General features: G+C 33.1%; 2 protein-coding genes across 2 annotated transcripts; one reads left to right on the plus strand and one right to left on the minus strand.

The window, feature by feature from the left end:
• Positions 1-11720: 11720 nt before the first annotated feature.
• Positions 11721-12931, minus strand: LOC141632059 (uncharacterized). The gene is made up of 3 exons (XM_074444645.1): positions 12737-12931; positions 12183-12653; positions 11721-12095 (listed from the first exon to the last, which is right to left on the minus strand). Exons 1-3 carry the CDS (start codon positions 12929-12931, stop codon positions 11721-11723), a joined length of 1041 nt encoding a protein of 346 aa, XP_074300746.1.
• A 9583-nt stretch (positions 12932-22514) lies between these two features.
• Positions 22515-23645, plus strand: LOC141632060 (uncharacterized). The gene is made up of 2 exons (XM_074444646.1): positions 22515-22934; positions 23178-23645. Exons 1-2 carry the CDS (start codon positions 22515-22517, stop codon positions 23643-23645), a joined length of 888 nt encoding a protein of 295 aa, XP_074300747.1.
• Positions 23646-23933: the final 288 nt, after the last annotated feature.

Consider the following 23933-nt stretch of genomic DNA (forward strand, 5'->3'; position numbering starts at 1 on the left):
AATTTCATTTATCTTAGTTTTTTTGCAAATATTTGATAGATAAATTATTCACCAAAATAAGAGTAGCATGTGAGAAATAAGTTACCTATTTTTTTATTCATTCAATTTATAATATTACATATAGAGAACTTATTATGTCATATTATATAATTTTACCAAAAATAGCTACCTTTCGGTTAGTTTGCCAAATATTTTTGGCTTAATCAATTAAATTACCACCTCTTAATTTTCAGTTATCTTTTAAGCTACATTTTTAGGTTTCACTAGTTTTAAACCCGTGCAAAAAATGCATGGCGTAATAACATGCGCTATCATTGGATATAGGAGTATATAAATGTGCGTTATTAAATGTGAATGTCGTGACAATGTAAATAAGTCTTTAATTAGAGATTCAACGTACATGTAATTTAATTAACATTAAAAGTAATATGTAAAGAGTATATGACTTTTACAATAAATCTTCCTTAAGACGGCACTATACGTCTTAAACTTAAGACATGTTTAATACATATCACTTGTGTATATAAAAATGCATAGGATTAAAAAAACATATTTTTCTTATATATATACTCAAGTGGTATGATACTTGACCCGTAAGACGGATGGTGTCGTCTTAAATGAGAATTTGTGTGACGTTTATACTATCATTTAACGATAAATTAATTTTTATGGGTGTTTCTGTATAAACGCAAAAAAAAAATGAATATTGATTAAATAAGAATGTTATATATAAATTAATTTTCAAAATATTTGTTTCTTAAATTTTAAAATAATAAAAAAAAAAGAAAAAAGAAAAAATCCTCATTTGCACCAACTCGTTGCATAAACCCAAGCCCATACACTCAACTTGTTGCATAACTGCATGAAGCTAATTTACCCTCTCCAATTTATTACTCTCCTTATTAAAATCCTAAAGCTTCCAATAAGTCTAATTAATACACTGAAATCTTTCATTTGCACGGAGGAAAGTGAACCAAAAAAAAAATCGTGTCATTCCACACATCTCTCACTAAATTTCCTCAACCTTCATTTCATCCTTACCACTCCGTCTTCTCTCTAACTCGTCTACCGTCTCAGCGTCTTTACATATTTGGCTTCAAACTCAGTTCTCAAGTATCAAAATTGTTGTTTTTGTAACGAAAAAAATGTGTCCAAGCATGTCAATCTAGTGATTCTTTTGTAAGTAATAAAGCTTTAATTTTGTTGGATGATTTAAAGTATTGTTTACATTAATTTTCGCTAGATCTATCATTTTTATCATTATATTTATGCATTGTTTGATTCGTATTTTTTTTATTCAAGAATTCCTTTTTTTCGAAAAAAGGTTGTTAAATCTAGTTAAATAATTGCTAGATGCAATCTTTTGGTCAATATTTATTTAGTCATTTTAAAGAAAAATTGAAACATTATATATTTTTTTTATGATTCACGATTAATTGATAAGATTTTCTCACTAATCTAATGTTAGATTTAAAGATTTCTACATTAATTATCCTGTCAATTAAAGGTTACGCTTTTTTTCACAACAAACACAATAATTTTTTCACAACAAACACAATAATTTTTACAATAATTTTAATGTTATTATTACTTATTGTACTGCCATAAATTCTTAAATGGTATTATATCATGGTAAATTTAGATTTTATTCAATTTAATTTTTATGAGCACATAATTGATGTGCACTTATCATTAATATAATTTGTAAAAATTATTTGCAACTTTTTAACGTTGAATGAATTTTTATTAGCTTGATATTTGTAAATTATTTGTAAAAGACAAAAGCAAAATTAACTAATAATTAGGATGAGAAAGGAGGAGAGGGACTAATTAATTAACTTAATGATCATGGAGGGCCTACATCTAATTCACTCCCTAAAATTCTGCAGTCAATCAGAAGCCAAGAAAAGACTTGGCTTTTATACTATGTAAATTTAAATTTTCAGTTAGTATGAGAAATGAAATTTAAGATATAGTAGAGTTAATTATATTTTACTCTCTTTTGAAATCCATATTTTAAAAATTACTCCCTTTTGAAATTTTTTGCTAAAATTACTCCCTTAAGTTGTATTTTTTACTGAAATTGCTTCAAAACTTCAATTTAAGTGACTTATTTTCTCTGTTTTTGAACTCTCTTTCCATTTGTCTACATAGTTATACCTTTCAAAGTATATATTGGCTAATGCACAAACGGAATAAGTTTAAAAACAGACGAAATAGGTTATTTAAATTGGAGTTTTGAAGTAATTTTAGGAAAAAATGCAATTTGGGAATAATTTTAGCAAAAAAATTCAAAAGGGAGTAATTTTAAAAATGTGAATTTAAAAAGAGAGTAAAATCTAATTAACTCGATATAGTATATGATGAATAATGTTTATATTATAATTAATATACCATATAATTAGTTACATTGTTTATTTTGTTTGAGTATCACCTACTTATATTAATTAGAATAATCTTGTTAAAATAAATTTCATCTACTTATATTAGGATAAGTTTATTAAAATATTAAGAAATTTACTTTTATTATGATAATTTTATTAAATTTGTTTCGAAATCTACTCTTGTTAGGAATTCTAAAAAAGTCGGACTCTCTAATATCGCTTGAAAAGTTCTTGCTTTATATATATATACTAGATTTAATGCCCGGGCGATGCCCGGGCCACTTGTAATGTTCCGTCTCTTGAACCACCGTTAAACGTTAAGTTATAAAATAACCAATACAATTGTCAACTCTTATATACAAAGGCCTTGTTCTTTTGTTCTGTCGGGCTAAATGGAACTAAACTGAATTGAGTTAAAGTGAGCTGAACTGAACTGTATTGAAATTTGCTCAGATGAATAGAGTTGAAATAAGCTGAGTTTAACTGAACTAAGCTGAACTAAACTGGAGTAAGCTGAATAAGAGGTGAAATTAAGCTGAAAAGAATAGGGCCAAAGAGGCTCGATGCGAACTCTAACTTTAGGTTGACTTCTTCAGCGTACATAACATAAAAGTCTCTCCGTTAATTAAACAACCAAGTTACCCACTCACTTAATATTGACATGGAATTTCAAACCAAATTGAAATGAACTGAACTGCATGAAACTGAGCTGAACTGAATGAAACAAAATGAAGATAGCTAAATCTAGCTGAAATAAGAATTATGTTATGTTTTTTCTGGCTTAATTTCAGTTCATTTTATTTCAATTCGGCTCTATTCAGTTCAGTTTAGCTAATCTCTTCACAAATTAAATTAGGGCCCTGTTCTTTCTAGCTTAATTTTAGTTTAGCTCAGCTCTATTCAGTTCAGTTCAACTCATTTCTTCACAAATTTAGACCTTGTTCTTTTCGGCTGATAGTAAGTGAACTGGACTGAATGAAGCTGAGCTGAACTGAACTGAATGAAACTGAGCTGAATTGAATAGAGCTGAACTGCTAAAGTAAGAGCTAAATAACTAAACTAAAATAAGTTGAAATTAAACCAGAAAGAACATGGCTATCAAATATATGCAAATCAATATATTAGCATTATAGCATTTTTTAAGAGCAAGTCTTTTGATGGATTCACAATAGATTTATTACTAGACAATCCATTATATAATTTAAAGTAAGAATGATACGAAAAGTAATAAACCAAGTATGAATAGATATAAAATAGTTTAAACTGTACTTTAAACAAAAAATTAAGTACGATGATTATGAAAATGGGTATTAAATAACTGATGAATCACGGTTAACAGTAACAAATTTACAAATATTATGTAAAAAAGTATTAAGGAAATAGTTTCCTATTCGTCAGTTTATTGTGTTTCATTAGAATTGTCTTACTATATTCAAGTTTAGAGATAACTCTCTAACATTCTTGTATAAATACGCTTGTTTATGTCAATAATAATAATAATAATTACTTCCATAAAACCTCTTTTCTCAGCTCTTACATCGTATCAAAAAGTATACTCCGTAGTTATAATGAACTACTACTACGTATGAGTACGTATATATATGGCTATCAAATATTCAAATTCCATTTGGTCTTTGTCTCATGAGATGGAATGCCAAAATTATGTGAGTACGTATATATATGGCTATCAAATATTCAAATCCCATGCATTAATATATATCAAAAGGAGACAGACATTAGCATTTCATTCCCACTAAGCAAGAAAATTTAACTTCATGAAAACTCAAATACTCAAATATCAAAATTGTCATGCTTGATTGTGTTGACTTTCTTTTTGCCAGGTAGCTTAATTTTATTAAGTTTGGAGAAAAAGGATTGTACATCGGATGTACTACATCATACTTAATAACATTTTGAGTTTTTGTGTATTTTTTTCGAATACTATAGAGTTTATAAATTATTCGTACATTTTAGTTTTATAATGTCAAAAATCAAATTTTTTTGAGCTTATATGTAATTTTTTTTAGTTATAATGTAACTTTTGGAGATTAAAGTTTAAGTAAATAAACTCAAAAACTTTAAAATAAAACTCAAAAATTTTAGATTAAAACTCAAAATTTTTATCTTAATGCTCAAAAACTATACCCCATCTGATGTACTACATCAGATGTATAATCCAATTACTGGTAAGTTTGTCATATAGAAACACAATACCTGAACGCAGCTCTGGTCTTTACTTAGTTAATAAAAAAGCTAGATTCATTTTTCTCCCTTCCCATGCATTTTACTTTATTTTTTGCATTCAAACAAAGGGTACTCAATTTAAGGGTACTACCATTACATGTTTCGAGCAAGAGAAGAACGAATTAAATAAGTAGTAAAAATACTTAAAAAAAAAAAATTATAATTAATTCTTTATTTTCGTCGCCTATGCTAACCCTTTTGCCTCATCTTACCATAGCCAGATTGATATCCGAACTTGACAAACTAAGTTAATGCAAAATAAAAACACAACTCTCATGCAAAAATATTTGTTTTATACACTGGAGTCTATAGCGCGATTAATCTTCATGCATACGGCACAGGCGTACAACTACAAAATCTGCAAGGAAACAATAAAACATAAATAACCTTTTAGCATATAATGATTGAATATATAGTAAATCAATATTTATAGAGATTCTTTATGAGGAGATGATGGTAACAAAGCCTTACCAATAAACTCTAGAAAATTACAGATACAAAAAACGTGAGTACCTCCTTATGTATGTCAATTTTTGTAGAGTATTGCTATATTGCACTGCACAAAAGGAAAAAAAAAAACACATTCATATGTTAGAAACTAAGAGCAAAGGAAAATACATTAACATAAATTTGCATTCTCAAGAAAAGTAAAATCACAAAAGAAAAGCAGAAAGTTAAAGTATCATATTTGGAATCTTGAGTCCTAAATCAATATATATTTATATACAAAGAGTTTGAGTCCTCTACTTACTAAAACTAATTACTATTAGAGGTCTTCAATTGGACTTCATATAAAAAAATGTACCGTTAGTTGTAAAATCTTATCATATTACATAAGATTTTTTATTTTTTATTTATTTTATTGATAGTTATAATTAGGTACACAAATCCAAATCAAATACTATTAGCAAAATTTGATCAAGTTAGAAGTTGGGTCCTCCTACATTGTTTTGACAAAATTTATCTCTGCAAAATACGGACACCATATATTATATTAGTGTATTTATTTATTATGTTAAGTATTTCACCTAAGCTGGAGACTCTATAATTGCTCGAAAAAAGCTTCCTTTAATAATATAGACTAGATTTAATGCCCGTGCGATGTACGGGCCTAGAAATAATATCGTTTCGTTTAATTTTCTTTATGTCCGACAATAGATACTATCATGAAAGAAAATGAGTGTGGCGATTTTTTTTTAAATCATGATTTAATCTAAAAGAATTAAACACTGTCTTTTCGACTCAAAAGAGTTGAACTAAACTGAATTTAATGGAACCAAACTATGCTGAAATGAATGGAGCTAAACTAAACAGAACTGGACTAAAGTAAGACCCTGTTTTTTTTTTTGGCTGAAAATAGTTGAACCGAGCTGAATGGAGGTGAAGTGAACTGAAGTAAGTGTTAAGCTAAAATGAACTGAAGTAAGGCCTTGTTTTTTGGCTGAAAGAGTTGAACTGAACTAAATTAAGATTTAAATTGTGAAGAGATGAGTTACTAAACTAATTGAAGCTAAACTAAAGTGAATGAAGAAATAACTGAAATTAAATAAACTGAAATTAAGTATAAAAAAACAGGGTTTTATTGTACTTGGTCAAAACAAAATCTATTTTTAGATTTTGATTTGCATGCTGGTAGTGTTCCCACGCTATAAGAATTACTCTTTTCCTCTATTGTCCAGTGAACAATCTCTAAATTATTATAAAAATACAACCACGTCATTTATATAATTTATTTTCATATCATATACTCCATGATATAGATGTTAAAACATTCTAATTTCCAAACAATATAAAATCAATTATTAGTTAAATGAAAAGTAAAATCCTTGTTTCTACTTCTATCAATTTAAAGTCATGGCTCGTGATATAATTTAATCAGAAAGAGTGTACATGTTAAATCTTATTTTCAATATTACAGGAAGCTTTTTTCGAGCAATTACAGAGAGTTCGATTTTTAAAAAATACTTGCGAACAAACTATATCTAAAATGCATTAAAATAAGACCAAATTTAATAGAGTAATAAGAGATATTTTTTGTATAATAAGATAAACCTCTTTGATCTTTAAAAAAAAAAAAAAAAAATTTTTTTTTTTTTTGTATCTTCTCTTTAGCTGCCCAGTTTGATTAAAAGTGTGATTAGATGTTTAGATCAAAACACAACCACAAATTCTCATTGAAGACATGACATATCCGTCACAAGCTGAAGACGGATACCATTTTACCTCACAATGTACCCACTTTTTCTCTCTCTGCAACACTATTCATGTGGTCCCCTTTCTCCACTAACCCATTTTGTTACCATTTTATCTCACAAAATATCCGTCACAAATGGTAACCCGTCACAAGGGAGACCAATTGAAACACAACACCTTGGTGTTTATAAATAGCATCTTTTACGTTCCTTTAACCTTTGCGGTTTGGCATCTTTCATATTATAACTTTTTAGCTTTGTTTTAATTCTTATTGTGTTTTAATTATTATTATTATTATTATTATTATTATTATTATTATTAGACATAAGATGAAGATTTGATGTACGTACAAAATTTCTACTCATTGTTCACTGTTCATCTATCTAATTATTTTTCCTTTTATGCTGCTATTTCGCAGAGTTCACGTTATAATTTTATCTTATATGATATAATCTTATATAATCAATAACGTAATATATTGTGAAAATACTAAGGTTTGTGCTTATTATCTCATATATACTCCTTGTAATTCACACTGGTAGGTCATTATATTTGAAGTGAGATGTTATCCTTTCATTTAATTTTAATGCACTTCTAGTCAATATTGGTCAGCATCTTCTTGCACTTTTATACAAAGCAGAGTACTATAGTAGTTTACACCAACTCATATGCAAACTCCAACATATGGAGTACAGGTATGTATATTTCTCATTAACAGTTTTTGATTTCAATATAACCGTAACTAAGTACCAAGTTTTTTAGCTCGATTGTTTATATAAACAAAATGACAATGTTATAAGTGTATGTAGAATCTATTGTTTGATCAAATGTCTATACTCACACTGTCGCTATGTCACAATGAATAGTTTATATTTGTTTTATTTAGTTTATATTTGCTTTATTTTGTGATGGAGATTTAAAGTAAATGTAAACTATTTACTGTGATGAAGGAGTATTAGTAATAGCTTGATTGAGACGATACAAACTTAAAGAGTATTATGAACTTTTTATCATTGGTTACATTTTGGTACCATTTTCCTAACTCGAATGGTAACAAACTTAGAGGGTATAAAAAACGATATCCGACCTTAGAATTTGGGTTTGCATGAATTTGGGTTTGCATGAAACGATATTCAACTGCCATCGTTGAAGACTGAGATCAAAGCAGTGGCCGTGATAAATACGTAGATAACTGAATTTCTAAAGTTGGTGCATGGATACAAAATTCCATTTGTAGATTTGACTATACTCATTAATGACTTGCCAGCAATACATACACATAGAGATGGATAGAGACATACTCCGTATGTCTGAGCAGGATGTTGAACTTAATTAGCGAATCAATTCCAACTCATTAATTTACTTAGAGTCGCATGAACACTAAACCAATCTATGAAATTGATTTATATACATTAAAAAATTATAGAGGTGAAATATAATCTCACCGCACAATTACAAACTAAGTAATCTGCAATCATAACCATAACTTCATTACTATTTAATGTAGATTGTGAAAACCAACAAATAAGAACACTTATTGTCATGATGTTTCGAAAAACGTTTAAACACTTGCGTCTTTTTAAAATTGGAGTAGTTATCGTTGGCCTATAATAATGAGATGTTGAAGCCTAGGAACATCTTGAAACATACTTTAAAATTATTAATCAGGGTTATGCACATCACTGAAGCTTTATTCTTAACACGACAGCTGGAAACATAACCACCGAAAAACATGGAAGAGAATGGGGTATTACCAAATATCTATCTCAATGCCGAGATTTCATATAGCGGGCTGAAAAATCCATTAACAAATTGAATAAACCACCAAGTAATGAAGAAGGTAACTGCAACTGGAAATAATGCAAATCAAAGAAGTCAGCAGCATACTTAAAATGCAAACGTTTGAAAATCAAAGACATCTGCAAATGGTTACCATCCGGTGATCCGGTCATGAACTTTTTTGAAACCCAGCTTTGGAGGACGTAACAACATGCCTGCAAACAAAAACATCCATTAGTTGTATACTCAAGTAATACAACAAAAACAGGGTTTTTGAATCCCAATACAATTTCGACAAAGCATAGACCAATTTTATTAAGAATTGTATAGTAGTACAGATTATTTGTAATTTGCCTAGGAACAGAGGGTATACATTTTCTTTTATAGGGAGTTTAGTAGACAACCTCTGCTCAAATACAACCACGTTAGAAGTTGATAACTATTATAGTTTTAGACAAAATTTATCTCTAGAAATACGGCTGTCAAATGTATATTAAATTATCTATTTTTACTTGAAGTATTTCGTAAAAGTTGGACTCTCTATAATCGCTTGAAAAAAGCTTCCTTTATTAATATAGATAGATAGATAGATAGATAGATAGATAGATATTGATTGATTGATTGATTGATTGATTTCTATACTAGATTAATATCCGTGCGATACACGGGCCAAACTATATATGTCGATATGTTGGACACACAATATAGCTAGTGAGATAAACCCAGTGTAGCCATTTTTATTTTCTAATTTATAAAATTCTATAGTACGTATAATAGATAAAATATTCTCTTGACAATTTTGTCGACCATTGGCCAATCTTTTGATATTTTACTTGAACGTCTTTGGCGATTCATTGCTTAAAATCTTCTCGTACGTAAACTCTTTCACAAATAGAAACCAATTTGGAGTTATTTTCATTTAGAAAAGATGATAAAATGATATTGTCGTGAAATAATTGTATCTCCTTTCTCTAATTAAATTAGTAATACCAAATGTTTTGGAAATTTATTTCTTAGGTAGGCAGAGAAAAAGTGTTTAAATTAGCTTCCTTATTTTGAATAACCGTATGAACTATTCTTACGATATAAGTCGTTCATAAATAACAATACATTAGAGTACTGATAAGGCTAAGGATTGCAGGGGTCCTATTAGACAGCCTAAATGACTCGGTTATAGATGACCCTACATGAACTCGACAGGTATGTAAAAACCTGGATATTACCCGATTTGAAATCTTCCTAAACGATCTAATTAGTAAAACCTTTTCCAACTATAATTTAACTTGACCTAAAATAACATGTCCCGTTCAAAAACAAAATCATAATTATACTATTAATAATGCCATTTGTTACTCTTATTACTCCGAAATATGTACCCATATGAATTTACTTTGTCTAGGAATTCGAGGTGATATCTGGTAGACGTAATGATCATTTACTTATACTCTCTCCGCTCCGGTTAATTGTTGTCCTTTGGTTTTGGCACAAAGACCAAGGAAAGTAGAGGGGACCAATTACTATATGACAAGTGGAACAAATTGAGTGTGAATGATCAAATTGTTCATTAAGTTCATTCTTAAAATAGAAAGGACAACAATTGACTGAGACACCCCAAAATAGAATAGGACAACAAATGACCGGGACAGAGGGATTATTTTTTTTATTCTTTGTAAGGTGTATTTAAATTAAAAGTAAATAACTGATTGAGGTAGAGAATTATATAACAAAGTTCAAGAAAATGGCTAATGGTTATATAAATAGAAGTTAAGTCATAGTAAGATAAGTTGATCGTTCCATGGAGAACAACAAAAATTCTATTTTTTTTCTACTCTTTTACATCTTTTTAACTTTTTAAGAGAAGCTAATTAATTCTAGTCATGGTGGCAAGCTAGCAGCTCATGATACCATTTGTTCCCGGAGTCGGTTAAATTAAGGTTTTATATTTTGACTTTATCTTTAATGGTGTAAACTTTGACATATGGTCTTTATCTCATAAGTAAATGAAAATAATATATGTCGCCTTCTCAATTTAAAATTTGTCTAATTAAACTTTGAAATTGCAAAGTTATGAAGTTCTATCTATTTAAAAAATTTTCTAATTAAACTTTGAAATTGCAAAGTTATGAAGTTCTATCTATTTAAGAAGTGGCAAATAAGCCTCAAACGTTTGCCACTATGTGTAAATTAGCCCCATCACATTTTATTAGTGCGAAATAGCCCCATTAGTTATACCCGACGTGCAATTCAGCCCAATTAGAAATATCCGAGTAAAATTCTCGCTGGAAAATTGTGACATGGCACCGGAAAAATGACTAGGATGGATTAAATTAAATAATAATTAAAAAAAACATGAATTTTCACTACCTAATTATGTTGCTACTCAAACACCTCGTTACTTCCTCCCTTATCTCTTCCACTCTCATATGTTTTCGAGCCCCTTCTTCAATTCTCACATCTCTCTAACCATTTCTCTATTTTTCCACCTCAATTTTGTTTGATATAGCCGACACTTATTCCCGTGAATCACCATTTTTGTAATTAAAAATTTACCAAGTATCACAAAAACTGAAAAAAAAATGAAATTTGGGGAAAATTGAATTTATGCACACTACAACTATATACCGTCATTTTTACACGATTTGAGTTCGAAAATTAAACGAAGTTCCGCAACAATGGTGATGCTTGAGGTTGATATTGCTGTGATAAATTAAACAGGGTTGTTGTGATTAAATTAAACGAAATTTTACATGATCTGAGCTCGAAAATTAAACGAAGTTTCGCAACGATTCCGATTGAAATATCAGGTATCTTCATCCCATATCACTATAATGTTTTTTATTTTTAATTTAGTTGCATCATACCAGGGTCATGTTCTTTCTGGAATTGATAAATTATTGTGGTTGATCTTGCTCTGATAAAGTTGTGAGAAATTTGCATCTTACTGAAGTGTCAACCGACTCAATCGTGTTGTTGCCTCTCTTTATAAATCAGTAAAAATTTGACAAAATTAATTTTAATTGACAAAGACAATGGGGGTTCATAAAGAAATGAAAAGGAAAAATTAAGAGTAGCTACAATACTCGATAATGAGGGGAAACTTTTACTACTCAGTAAACGACCTCAAGCATCCTTGGATAGGCATGTCCTACGGTTATGGCCAATTCTATGGCAACTTGAGCACAATTGTTTGCTACTTTTAGGGAGCCTGTACTTGAGTCGCTTTCGCCGAATATCACCATAAGCTCTCTTCCTCTTATTTGGAGGTCTCCCACACATTATTCTAGGATCACTTGGTAAAATTGAGCCCTCTTCGACCGTCTGCCATAGAGCCTGCCCATTAAGTGGCTCCATAGGAACTGAGTATGATGCTTCATAACTTTTCTTAGGGTACCAAAATGCTACATAACTCTCCGGATCTTGGTTAATAGCACATATGGCTGAGGTAGCATGCTCACAAGGAACTCCATTCAAATCCCAATATTTACATGCACATACCTTTTGATCAAGTCAGACTGTGTACGACAATGTACTATTATGGGTGTGTTGCACCTCATACACATTTGTACTAGCTTTTATTGGTACCCAGTTCTTCGTTGCTTGCCTAAATTCATTCAACTTTGCTCGAATTCTTGGAGTAACTCTATTACACTTAGCTGCTTCCCCTCTCTTTTCTACCATCCTAGACATCACTTGCCTTCTAATTTCTTCAAGTATAGATAAAATTGGTTTCTCTCTAGCTTCAAGAATCCACGAGTTGAATGTTTCTGCCATGTTATTGCAAGTTACATCTGTACAAGCCCAAGTCTTATAAAAATATCTGCAAAATTTAGTCACATCTCTTGCACACATCTCACCATAAGCACGCTCACTTTGTCGTCTTAGTTGCTGCATAACATCGTTAAACTCTTTCTCAGTATAAGCCTTGACTACCCTCCAGTAATGCGTATGTAATGGAACCCCTTTAATAACTTCAATCCAATTTATAAATATGTGTCTAGCACATAATCTATGTTCTGCTTGTGGTAGTATCTCTTCTTTTACAATCATTAAGCCCTATACAATAATTGTGTAAGTTATGAAATTAAAGTTTTTCCCAAAAAGATGTACAAAAATATTACGAAAAAAATAGTTAAAACATGAACTGACCTTTTGTTGATCGGACAGTAAAGTCCAGCCATTCCCATTTCCAAATCTTGAATTAAATGTCCAAAAAACCAAGACCAACTTTCCTTAGATTCAATTTCCACTACTGCACATGCTACGGGAAACATCTGATTAGTTGCATCTCTTGCTACAGTACATAGTATCTCGCCTTTACAATATCCTTTCATAAATGCGCCATCGAGGCCAAGCACCCTCCTGCATCTATGGAGGAAGTTGTGTCTAACAACAGCAAAGTTTATGTAAATCATGTGGAATTATGGAATGCAACCTATAATGCAGGACTTCAATGATAAAAATACGCTAGTCCCTATATTTGACCTCTTCATCTCATACATGTAGGCTCTTAGTGAATCATATTGTCTTCCCACTACCTTACCACATGCTGACAAAATATTCTTTTTAACTCTTCCATCTTGCCACCTATTAATCTTTACACCATAGGTTTCCTTCACATGGTTAACAAATCATTTCAGCTTCCAAGTTGGATGTTTTAATAGCTTCTCTTGGTATTCTTCAGCCAGAAAATCAGCATTTACCCTCTTGTTAATCCTAGTAGGTGTACAAGTGTCGATATCCTTAAAAAATCGTATTTGTATGCATTCATAATCCCTTATGTATCTAGCACTAAGCTTCCAGCGACACTCGAGATAAAACTTGCATTTGACAAGCACTCTTTTTGGCTCATTATGATAATACCGAAAACTCCAATGTGTTTGACAGCAATAATAAATAAGTGCTCTCTTTAGAACTTCCACTTTCTCAAAAAGTTGACCCAACTCTAGTTGAACACATCCAAATGGAGTTGTAGGCTCATATAATAGCCATTCACGTTTATCAAGTACATGAATATATTTGTCGTCATCACCCGCACTAAATGCAGCTTCATCGTCTGAATCTCTTTCCTTATATTGTTGTTCTTCAGGTAGTAAAAGACTATTATATTCATCTTCACCCTCCCCTTCACCCCAATAATTATCCTTTTGTCCTTTTTCCCTCGAAGCTTGTACATTATCTTCCTCGTCAGAATCTTTCATTATTGGGGTTTCCCCAAAATCATCATTTCTCTTTGTAACCCAATCCCTTTTTTTCATTTGTATATGAATGAACTCATCATCGGTACTCCCCTCATCTTCATTGTCAATAATCTCTTCAAATTCACTGATATATGACTCTTGTAGATAATCGACATCTATGTCATTAGTCATACCACCTGCATTTAAATTCATATTCTCTACTAGAGTGTCTTCCTTACTTTTCATAATCACTTCTCTTGGGACTTCATCACTTACATCAGCATTATGTAAGTCCATCCCAGAATGAATAAGATATAATTCAACTTTCCCATATGTGACTCCATCAACACGAAGTTGCTCAATAGTCTCACCATCACATAATAATTGAATCTTCTTATTATTTTGAAACATGAAAAAACAATCAATATCACCTACTTGATAACCCAATCTTTGTATCAATATATCTTTTTGCTTCATATTTAGTTGACATATATCCAAAGTTCCTTCGTCAATCAATCCACAAACATACTCGACATCATCTCCATTAGCCTTAAAACTTCCCTCATGAAAACATTGATAAGTGACAATATTAACAGACTTTGAACCTAAAGTAATTGAAAATTGATATATTGGCAATATTAGTATCATATTAGCAGCAAATAGGCCATCATCTCTGATGATGAACAAAAAATCAACTAGTTATACAAAAACTAATAAATATTAACAAATTGCACATCTTAGTATGCGAGTTAATTGCTAATTTTATTGACAGAATGTTTAGTTTTTTCCCTTCTAATAAGGTATCATATTCAAATAACAAAGCACAAAAGCTAAAAAAACGATACATCAATTGGGAAAATTACCTCTTGGCATGGGGATAACCATAGCTGCTACAGGAGAACTATTGTAGAATGAAGATAGTAATGAAGGAGATAGGAAGAAGATAAACAGACGTAAGAAATAAAACTAGATGGAAAACCTAAATTCTGGCAATATGTTTTTTTTTTAATTATTATTTAATTTAATCCATCCTAGTCATTTTTCCAGTGCCATGTCACAATTTTCCGGCGAGAATTTTACTCGGATATCTCTAATTGGGTTGAATTGCACGTCGAGTATAACTAATGGGGCTAATTCGCACTAGTAAAATGTTATGGGGCTAATTTGCACGTAGTGACAAACGTTTGGGGTAAACGTTTGGGGCTTATTTGCCACTTCCCCGAAGAATCTTATATCCAACTCAAATTCAGATTTTTGAATCATCTTCTTAAACTCTTAAGGGAAAAAATATTATCTAAATTTCGTAATTATAAGAAGTTTATAAATTCTTCAAAGTTGAACTCTAAAAAAGTAGAGCATCGTCTGAAATAACAAACTACCATAAGTTATGTATAGTTATTAGGAAATTTAGCAAATAATTAGCCTTCTCTTTCCAAAGTACATACAATTAGTCTTACTTAAGACTAAGTGTGAACATGGGCCACCTACACGTCAAGCCAATCTGTGGACGTATAGCAGTCGCAAAGCCATGCTCGGTGGCGTAGAAATGCTTTCGACCGGATCCCTTTAGATCGTTCGGTTTCGTTTCGGTGAGGGTCCCGAAATGAGCTAGAGATGTTCGGAGTTACCACCAAGAAATTATGGGATGCCTGGAAACAGTTCGAGTCCACTTTATACCTAGGTCAATAAAGGCAAAAAGCGGTGCTTGACATAGGTACTAAAGATAAGGAATCGTCCCTCTTTAGCATCCTATCGCTAGAATGACTCTCGTTCGCCCTGGATAAGGTCGTCCACTATCCAAAGGTTTTGATTAGGAGGTGAGGGTACGTATTGGAAAGCCTTTTAATCGGACACCCAATCTCGCCCGCGGTAGCAGCCTCTACTGATCGATCTTGGTTGGTTAAGTGCAGAAGTTAATAAAACGGGTTAAATGCATGAATGCGCATCCAAAGGTTTAACCTAACATGTGAAAGTTTGCTAAGTCGGCTGTTTATCCAAATATCAAGTAATTGATGTCGAGTTGAATTTAATGTTGATTTGCATGCAAGACGGAAATTAAACATCCATTTACCAAGTTGGGTTTATGGCGCTTAACATGATTTATTTGTCTTAAAAAAATGTTTTGGAATGCAAAGTGTAAAACGCAAACTCATCAATCTGATCCATCCTGTATTCGGGTTAACCGAAGTCGGGATCGTCCCGGACGAGTGCTGGAAATGGAACAGGAGCAGTGCCAGGAAGCCTATTGAGGCGCAAGCAATAAGGCGATGCAAGGGAGCAGGCCCTGATTTGAAAAATGGAAATCAGAAGGCCTGTTTAGGCGCGAGTCAGGTGACGACCCAAAGGGGTGTCTCCTGATTGTTTAAAGTGTTTGTGAAATCGTTTGTAAAAGGGTGTTAAAACCCGCTTTTGTTAAAAAGGTTGTTAAGACCGCTTTTGTGCTAATATGAAGAAAGGGACTCAGAATAATTATCATTGTCTTGGTAATATTCGATGTCGGGTTCGGTTTCGCAAGCTTGACATGGATAGTTTTGTAAGAAAAGGATGTAAAAATGCTTGATATGAACTAATTGTGTTAAGTTCATTGCTTTGTAATTAGTCATTGTTTATCATCGTACTCGGGTTAAACCGACCTAGTATGTAGAATCGAGGTTGATTATTCATGTATCACAAGATTTGATTCAGACCGTTTAAATGAAATGGAGGTCTATTTCTTTTGAGGAAATGGAGAGAATTCAGACCGGTATCCAAGTGTGTAAAATAGTTTCATTTTCGAAATGAAGAGAATAGGAGGAAATGAAAAGTGAGATGAAAAAAACAAGAAAAGTTGATAGTTTTTGCTTTGTTTGCTAAATCAGTCATCAAGTTTACGCCATATAGATGATCAATTAGTCTTACTTAAGACTAAGACTATCCGTCTTATTAATAAGACGCGTCATTTTGATATCTCATTGTACAATTTTGGTCAAGTAGCTAAAAACGGGTTTGTGAGTGTAATTAATAAAAAAAGTAGGCTAGTGTGTAGTAGACTGCATGTAGGCATGCAAATGTGTAGGGGATTTGATAGCTTGATGTGTTGACATGACTGTACAATAATTTTTTCAAAATTTGCGTACTACACACACTACTCTCTCACAATTCACTCTAACAACTTCACATTTTCTGATCTTTTCCCATCTCTCCTCCAATTTAATCTTTCTCTCTCTTCACTTCTTGAAATATTCACTGGAAAAAAAAAAAGTTTAATAAACCATCTTCATCAGCACAAATGAAAAAAAAATAATGGTAAAGAAAATACCTCTAAAAAAGAAAACTCAAACATCACATGCAAGTGGCGAAAATGTGTCATTGAAGCGAAAGCCATTAGAAAGAGGAAGGTTGTTGAAGAAGAAGATATGGAAGACGACGTGATGGGGTAAGTGAAGATGAATATGAGTTTTTAACTTTAGTTTGTGACCAATTTGGTAACCTTGATTTGTGACCAATTTTCCATATCATGTCTCTATTATTGCTGATTGATTTGGTCTTAAAATATACAAGTGTTGATTATATTACAAATTTGGTTGTGACTTGTTTTGTTTGAAAATCAAAGTGATGACTCCGTTTTCCAGGATAATGTAACCATTATTTTTAATGAGTTCATAATATCAATTTTTACCTTTTTGAATTCATAAGGATATTTTTGTATCCAGTTTTCCTAATTATGTATCCATTATTGGTTATGACTTTTTTTTATGTAATTTTAAAGAGCTTAAAATGATACCAATTTGGTTGAAAATGTCTTCAAAGTATGAGTGATAACCTATTTCGTTTCACAAACAAATTGATGTATCCTATATTCATGATAATGTAACCATTATTTTTGTTACCTTAATTTGTTTGAATTCATACATGTTTTCATATTTCCTCATCATGTCTGCATTATTAGTTATGACTTTGCTATGAAATAAGCCCAGTATAATATGTTGTCATTTTGCTTAAACATGTCTTCAAAACTATAAGTGTTATCTTGTTGTATTCATAATCAGTTTTATGTCGCCAATTTCAGAATCATGTATCCTTAGTGGTTATGAATATGTTGATTATTTTATTGGTGATTATGTAGATTTCTTGTGGTGATGATGATATTATTTATATTGGAATTGTTGTTATTTTGGGTGTATGTGATAGTGGATATAATGGGTGATGTATGATGGAGTATATGAACCACTTGGTTGTGTTTGATGGTAGTAATCTTTACATTATTGTTGTCGTCATTTAAAGTAATATGGTTGGACATGTAATTGTTTGTTATATCATCGTAGAAAAATATATCCAACCGAAGGCACTCAAATTATTATTGTTATACATTCGTAGAAATATTTTCTATTTCACTGATATTTTTACCATTTTTCTAATATTGTAACTCCGCGTTCTTGGATGGATGACCACAAAATGCAACCTCGAACTTGTTTTCACATCTTCGTAATGACATGGACAAAGGAGTTAGAAGCTTTTGTATGTGTCAATATCGTTGCTCATGAGTTGGTTCAAGCAGAGGATATTGCTAATAAGACACATATGACTGTAATATTTTGAGAAGTAGTTATATCTATAGAAGATGTTGACACAAAAGGATAAAATGTTACCAATTATATGAGAAGACAAATAATACTTAATATGGTTGCAAATAATGCAAGTGAGAGTACATAAATCGAAGACTTATTTTGGTGTAATATGTGCCCACTAAGAACATATATGGAACTATTTTAAATTTATAAGCTTGTAATCTGAAAAAGTAGTTATATATATGACAAAGATGTTTTCACGGAAGCATAGTATGTTATCAATTATATAAAAAGTTAAATAACTTTTAATGTGGTTACAAACAGTGCAAATGAGATTACATAATTGGAAGATTCATTTTGGTGTAATATATTATATTTTTTCCAAAAAAAGGGAGCTTCTTTCCCAAAAAATAACAGAGCTTCTCTCCCAAAAAAAGAGAGTTTTTCAACACGATAAACAATACAATCCTTCTCATCAATTGGGTCTTAATCTATCCCTATTTTTTTTTTTTTCTGAAAATCCTATTTATGATTAATCTCTTCATATCTACCAAAAATCTAATTATTATCTACCTAATGATTAATGGGAAGGGCATTTAATTAGATGTTGGGGAATCAAATTTGTAAGTTTGCTTTTCTGGGGATTTCTTTCGTCAAAAACGCCTAATATTCCTCCATCATTGCTCTCCTGCGGGATTAATTGGGGGTTTAGGTTTTTTGGTGGCTCGAGTAATTGCTTTTATTCATACTGTTGCTTTTCTGGGATTGGGGGGAAATGTTTGGGTTTTCTGGGTTATTTTTCTAGGGTTCCATTAATTCCTATAAAAAGGAAGAATGGGACTTTCTTCCCCATCAAATCCTTCATTATCAAAATATCATCAATCGTGTATAAACTCTTTTCTTCTTAAACACTTAAAAAATCTTCGATCAAATCCAATGGAATTTGAAAATCAATTTGGGCGTTTTGGGAACATTAATGAGGGGAATAATGGTGATCCTTAGAACAATGATGTTCACTATAATTTTTTATAATCACCAGAACTTCCACCAATCACATCCGAATGCTGAGTTTCAACCTATGAACCCTCTGCACATTAACCTCTGGCGATTTTCTAGGTCGGGGGGTGTGATGAATGTGGATCCAACTCATCTGGGGCAATAAAGGGAGTTTTGGAGGAAGTGTATCTTGGGCTTCCTAGTTGACTATCATTTGTTTGAAGCTGAAATGGTGAATGAGTTCATTAGAAAGAAATGGAATACTAAGGCAAGGGTTAAAACTTTTAAAATGGGGAAAATCTATGTTTTTCACTGTGAGGATGAGGAGGACAAGGAGGGTTTACTGGAAAGAAGCACTGCTACCATTGATGGCGCAGTTATGGTGTTTTCTCGTTGGTTCCTTGACACTGTTCCACGGACAGTCAGATTTCCCTATGCTGAGGTCTGAGTCCGTGTATGTGGGTTACCATTTGAGTATCTGACAATGGATGTGGCTAGAGTGTCGGGTAAGTTACTTAGTCATCGTTGTTTTATAGAACCTTTTGATGTGGTCCCTGAACATGATTATCTAAGGTTGAAAGTGGGTATTAAATTGAATGAGCCCCTTATGCCTGGTTTTTTCTTAGCGATGGAGGCGAGCCATTTATTATGGGTTCAATTTCGTTATGAGGAAATTTTTAAGTATTGCATAAAATGTTGAAAAGTGGGTCATAAGGGGGTCCAATGTAGGGAGAGTGTCACGACTATTATTTCCAGTATCAATGGTATGTTAGATAGAACTGATGAAAGGAGCTTTATGATTTTTCAATCAAATAGTAATCACACAATGTTTAACATGGATTTAAGGGCTACTCCGCCAACTACTAGATTTATTAACTCCAGAGTCCGTCTGAGAAATTGAATTGTTAGAGGAAATAGGCAGAGGAGAGACTCACCTGAACGTGTGGTGGATTTTGATTTGGGTATCACTCCAGGGGGAAGGGTCTTACCTGGAATGCTGTTTACTATTACGGCCCAGCCTTTTGCTGGACCTGTAGTGTTCCGGGTGGGAAATGAGGGTATAGGAGGCAGTAATATCCAAGGCAAGGGACACGATCAGGGACAGCAGCATATTGGGGATGTTGTTATGAATGAAGCTTAGGGGATGAGGCAGTCAAATGAGGTTCAGTTACCCGGATCTGTTAGAAATCATAATCAACCACAAGATATGGAAATGGTTTTAATGTAGAATGAGGAGGGAGTTGGTAATGGGCAAGGTTTAAAAGGAAATAGGGGTACTACTACTCAAGTAGTACATGAGGTAGCTGCTGGTGTTGGGGGATGGCTTGGAGAGGAGAACAATCTGAACAATCTAAATGAGGACTATCATAGTGTGGAAGAGGAGGAGTTTGATAACCAGGGGGATGTGATTATAGAGCAACTGGATCACCTGTATCAAATACAAGAAAATGATCCCTACCTTATTTATGCTGGGCAGGGTAGTTTGAGTGGGGTATTGGATCGTGATCAGAGAATTCAAGAGGAGATTCTTAACAGGGTATATGGGGATGTTGACTGGGCTAGGATAGATGATGATCGCAGAGGCTATAATCAAACTTTTGATCCTCCTCCCAGTGGTTTACCTATCAGGTATCATTACCCTGATGGAACTATTATCCATATTGGCAATAAAAATCAGGTGTTGGATGGAGCTGAGGCTGAATAGGGGGAATTAGATGGGATGGGACAGATTGATCAGTTCCTAAATGAGATTATTTTTATAAGCGACACTGATTCTGATGCTGAAATTGCTGTACCAGAGGATTCATCTCCTCTGAGTTTGCTAAACTGGGATACTCCTTCTCAGGAATCTTCTGAGTTCAGTCAAGTTATTAACCTAATTTAATCTGAAGATAATAATGATGATAATGCTGCTGTGGTTCAGGACACATCTGGTATGGATTCTACTAATTTGGTTAATACAAAATTGGTGCTGACTGTGGGTTATAGTGGGATTGTGAAGGCGACATGGAATGAGGATTTATTGAGGAATAACAGTATCCAACAAGATTTTTCATCAACTACCATTAGTAACAAAGGTAAGAAACTACATCTGGGCTCTTCTTCTCTCCTTCCATTACAGGAGATGTTGAAGGGAGCTGGGGAGAACGCTGAAATGAGGAAGGGGGGAAAATGGTCTAATGATGCTGATGGGCTCAAGGAGGATAAGTTTTTTGATGTACCTGTAGTAGGGAATGCAACACAGTTATTTGCAAACATTGACATTCAAGGTACGTCTGATGGGTGTATGGGACTTGCTGATATTTATCATAGGCCTGATCTGGATGAAATCTTGAAGGAGGCTGTTAGAAGGGCCAAGAAAAGGAAATGGTGCACTGAAGTTTCTGATATTCTGGTTCATTCTAAAAATGTGTGCTCCATAGGACGGGCTAAGGCTTATCTGTGTCACATGGCTAAGAAAGGTTGCTGGAATGAGGGGATTACTGGTTTTGGAAAGCAAGAAAGGGATGTGCAGAAGAAGACATCTGGTTTTTGTATCAAAATTTATGATGCTGATATGATGGAGTCTGACTCCTCATCTGTGAACTTTGATGGTAGTTTTGCGGAGGTTGGGCCGTCACAACCTCCTCTATCGCCATGAGTGGACTTGTTTGGAATTGTAGGGGACTTAACAATGCGCTCGCTCCTACAATTCCCAAAATAAGAGTGCTAGTTAGTAGCAAGTACTATGATTTTATTTTTCTTATTGAAACTAAGTGTGATGTAAAATCTATTAGCCCTTTATTTAGATCTTTTGTTTTTGTTGAGGCCACCGGAGTTGATGCAAACGGAACGGCGGGTGGCCTTTGGGTTGGTTGGAAAAAAGAAGCAAAAATGAGCCTTGTGGAGGCGTGTAATAATTTTGTGGTGCTTTTAGTCGAAAAATATAATGGGCTTTGTGGTATCTTATTTTGTTTTATGGTGCATCTAAATTTGAGCTAAGAGAAAGGGTTTTTGCGGAATTAGAAGACTCTTTGAGAGGCTTAAATCATCCATACCTTATTGTGGGTGACTTTAACCAAGTGGATTATAATTGCGACAAACTAAGTACTAGTAACAATTGCATTCGGGGAGCTTGTGATTTCAACAACTGGAAATTAAGGAATGAGTTATTAGATATACCCTTCAAAGGGCTAAGGTTTACTTGGTGTAATATGAAAGGAGAAAAAAGGGTTTATGAACGGATTGATAAGGCACTTGGATCAAAGGGGTGGTTTACCATCTTTCCAGAGACGAGCATTAAGCATTATCCGATTCAGATATCTGACCACGCGCCTATTGAAGTAGATTTAAATCTTACGAAGAATAACGGTAAGAAACCTTATAAATTGGATGCATGGGTTTTGGACTACCCTGATTGCATTCAGGTCATTAAGGAAGTTTGGAACATTAATGATGTGGGTTCTCCGACTTTTCGGGTGGTTAGGAAACTAGCTAGGGTAAGGCAAAGTGTGAAAAAGTGGACACTTGACAAACTTAATGACTGGTCGATGAAATGGGATGATTTTGACAAAAGATTAGAGCATGGTATTGAATTAGCTATATCTGGAGGAGGAGAAGAAGAGTACAATCAGGTAAATGAGGAAGTCCGAGAATTGGCAAGGGCGACGGCCATTTATTGGAAGCAAAGGGCTAAATTGAAATGGATGGTTGAAGGGGATACTTGTACTAAATATTTTTTCAACTGGGTAAAAGGACGAGCGGGACGAAATTTTATTCTGGGAATTAAAAGGCAGGATGGAACCTGGACTTATACTCCAGAGGAGGCTAGTGTGTGTTTTCAGGAAAATTTTGTGGATCTTTTCACATTGCCATAGCACTCCCAAGGAAGCTCTTGTTATCCTTATACCGACATACCTAAGAATATTAGAAGGCGGGTTTCTAATGATGATGCGGACGTGTTGGGTAAGCCTTTTTCGGCTAAAGAGATCAGACGGGCTGTTTTCCATATGGGTCCATTGAAATCTTCGGGGCCGGATGGTATTCCGGCTATTTTTTACCAAAGATGCTGGCACCTTGTGAATAAAGATTGCACAAAAGCTATTCTCTCCATCTTAAACTCTGGGATGGTCTTAAGGGAAATGAATAGGACTTTTATTGCTTTAGTTCCTAAATGTGATAACCTGGAGGATGTGAAGGATTACCATCCTATTAGTCTCTGTAATGTTTTTATGAGAATTGTGACAAAATGCATTACAAATCAGATGAAGAAAGTTATGGGATATCTCGTTGGGGAATACCAAAATGCGTTTCTAGCTGGAAGGAGTATTAGTGACAATATTTGACACGTCTGTCGTGTACCTGTCAAAAATAAACTAACTAAACTAACTATATAGCTAGGGAAGTCAGATCGATCTCCACAGGGAGGCAAGATATTTGTAGTAGTCCGTCTATTTGGTCACAAATGGGGGCGGGGGGGGGGTGTTGTTTGAATTGTTATCTAAACTACGAGTTTTCAAGGAAAGAGAAATAAAGGGCAAGAGCAGTAAAGGCAAGAAATAATGATAAAACTATCAGATAGAGAAGGACATGTCAGGATTTCGGTTCACTACGGTAGTCCAATGACTCAGCTG

This window comes from Silene latifolia, chromosome Y (genome assembly GCF_048544455.1).
Source record: "Silene latifolia isolate original U9 population chromosome Y, ASM4854445v1, whole genome shotgun sequence".
Taxonomy (NCBI): domain Eukaryota; kingdom Viridiplantae; phylum Streptophyta; class Magnoliopsida; order Caryophyllales; family Caryophyllaceae; genus Silene; species Silene latifolia.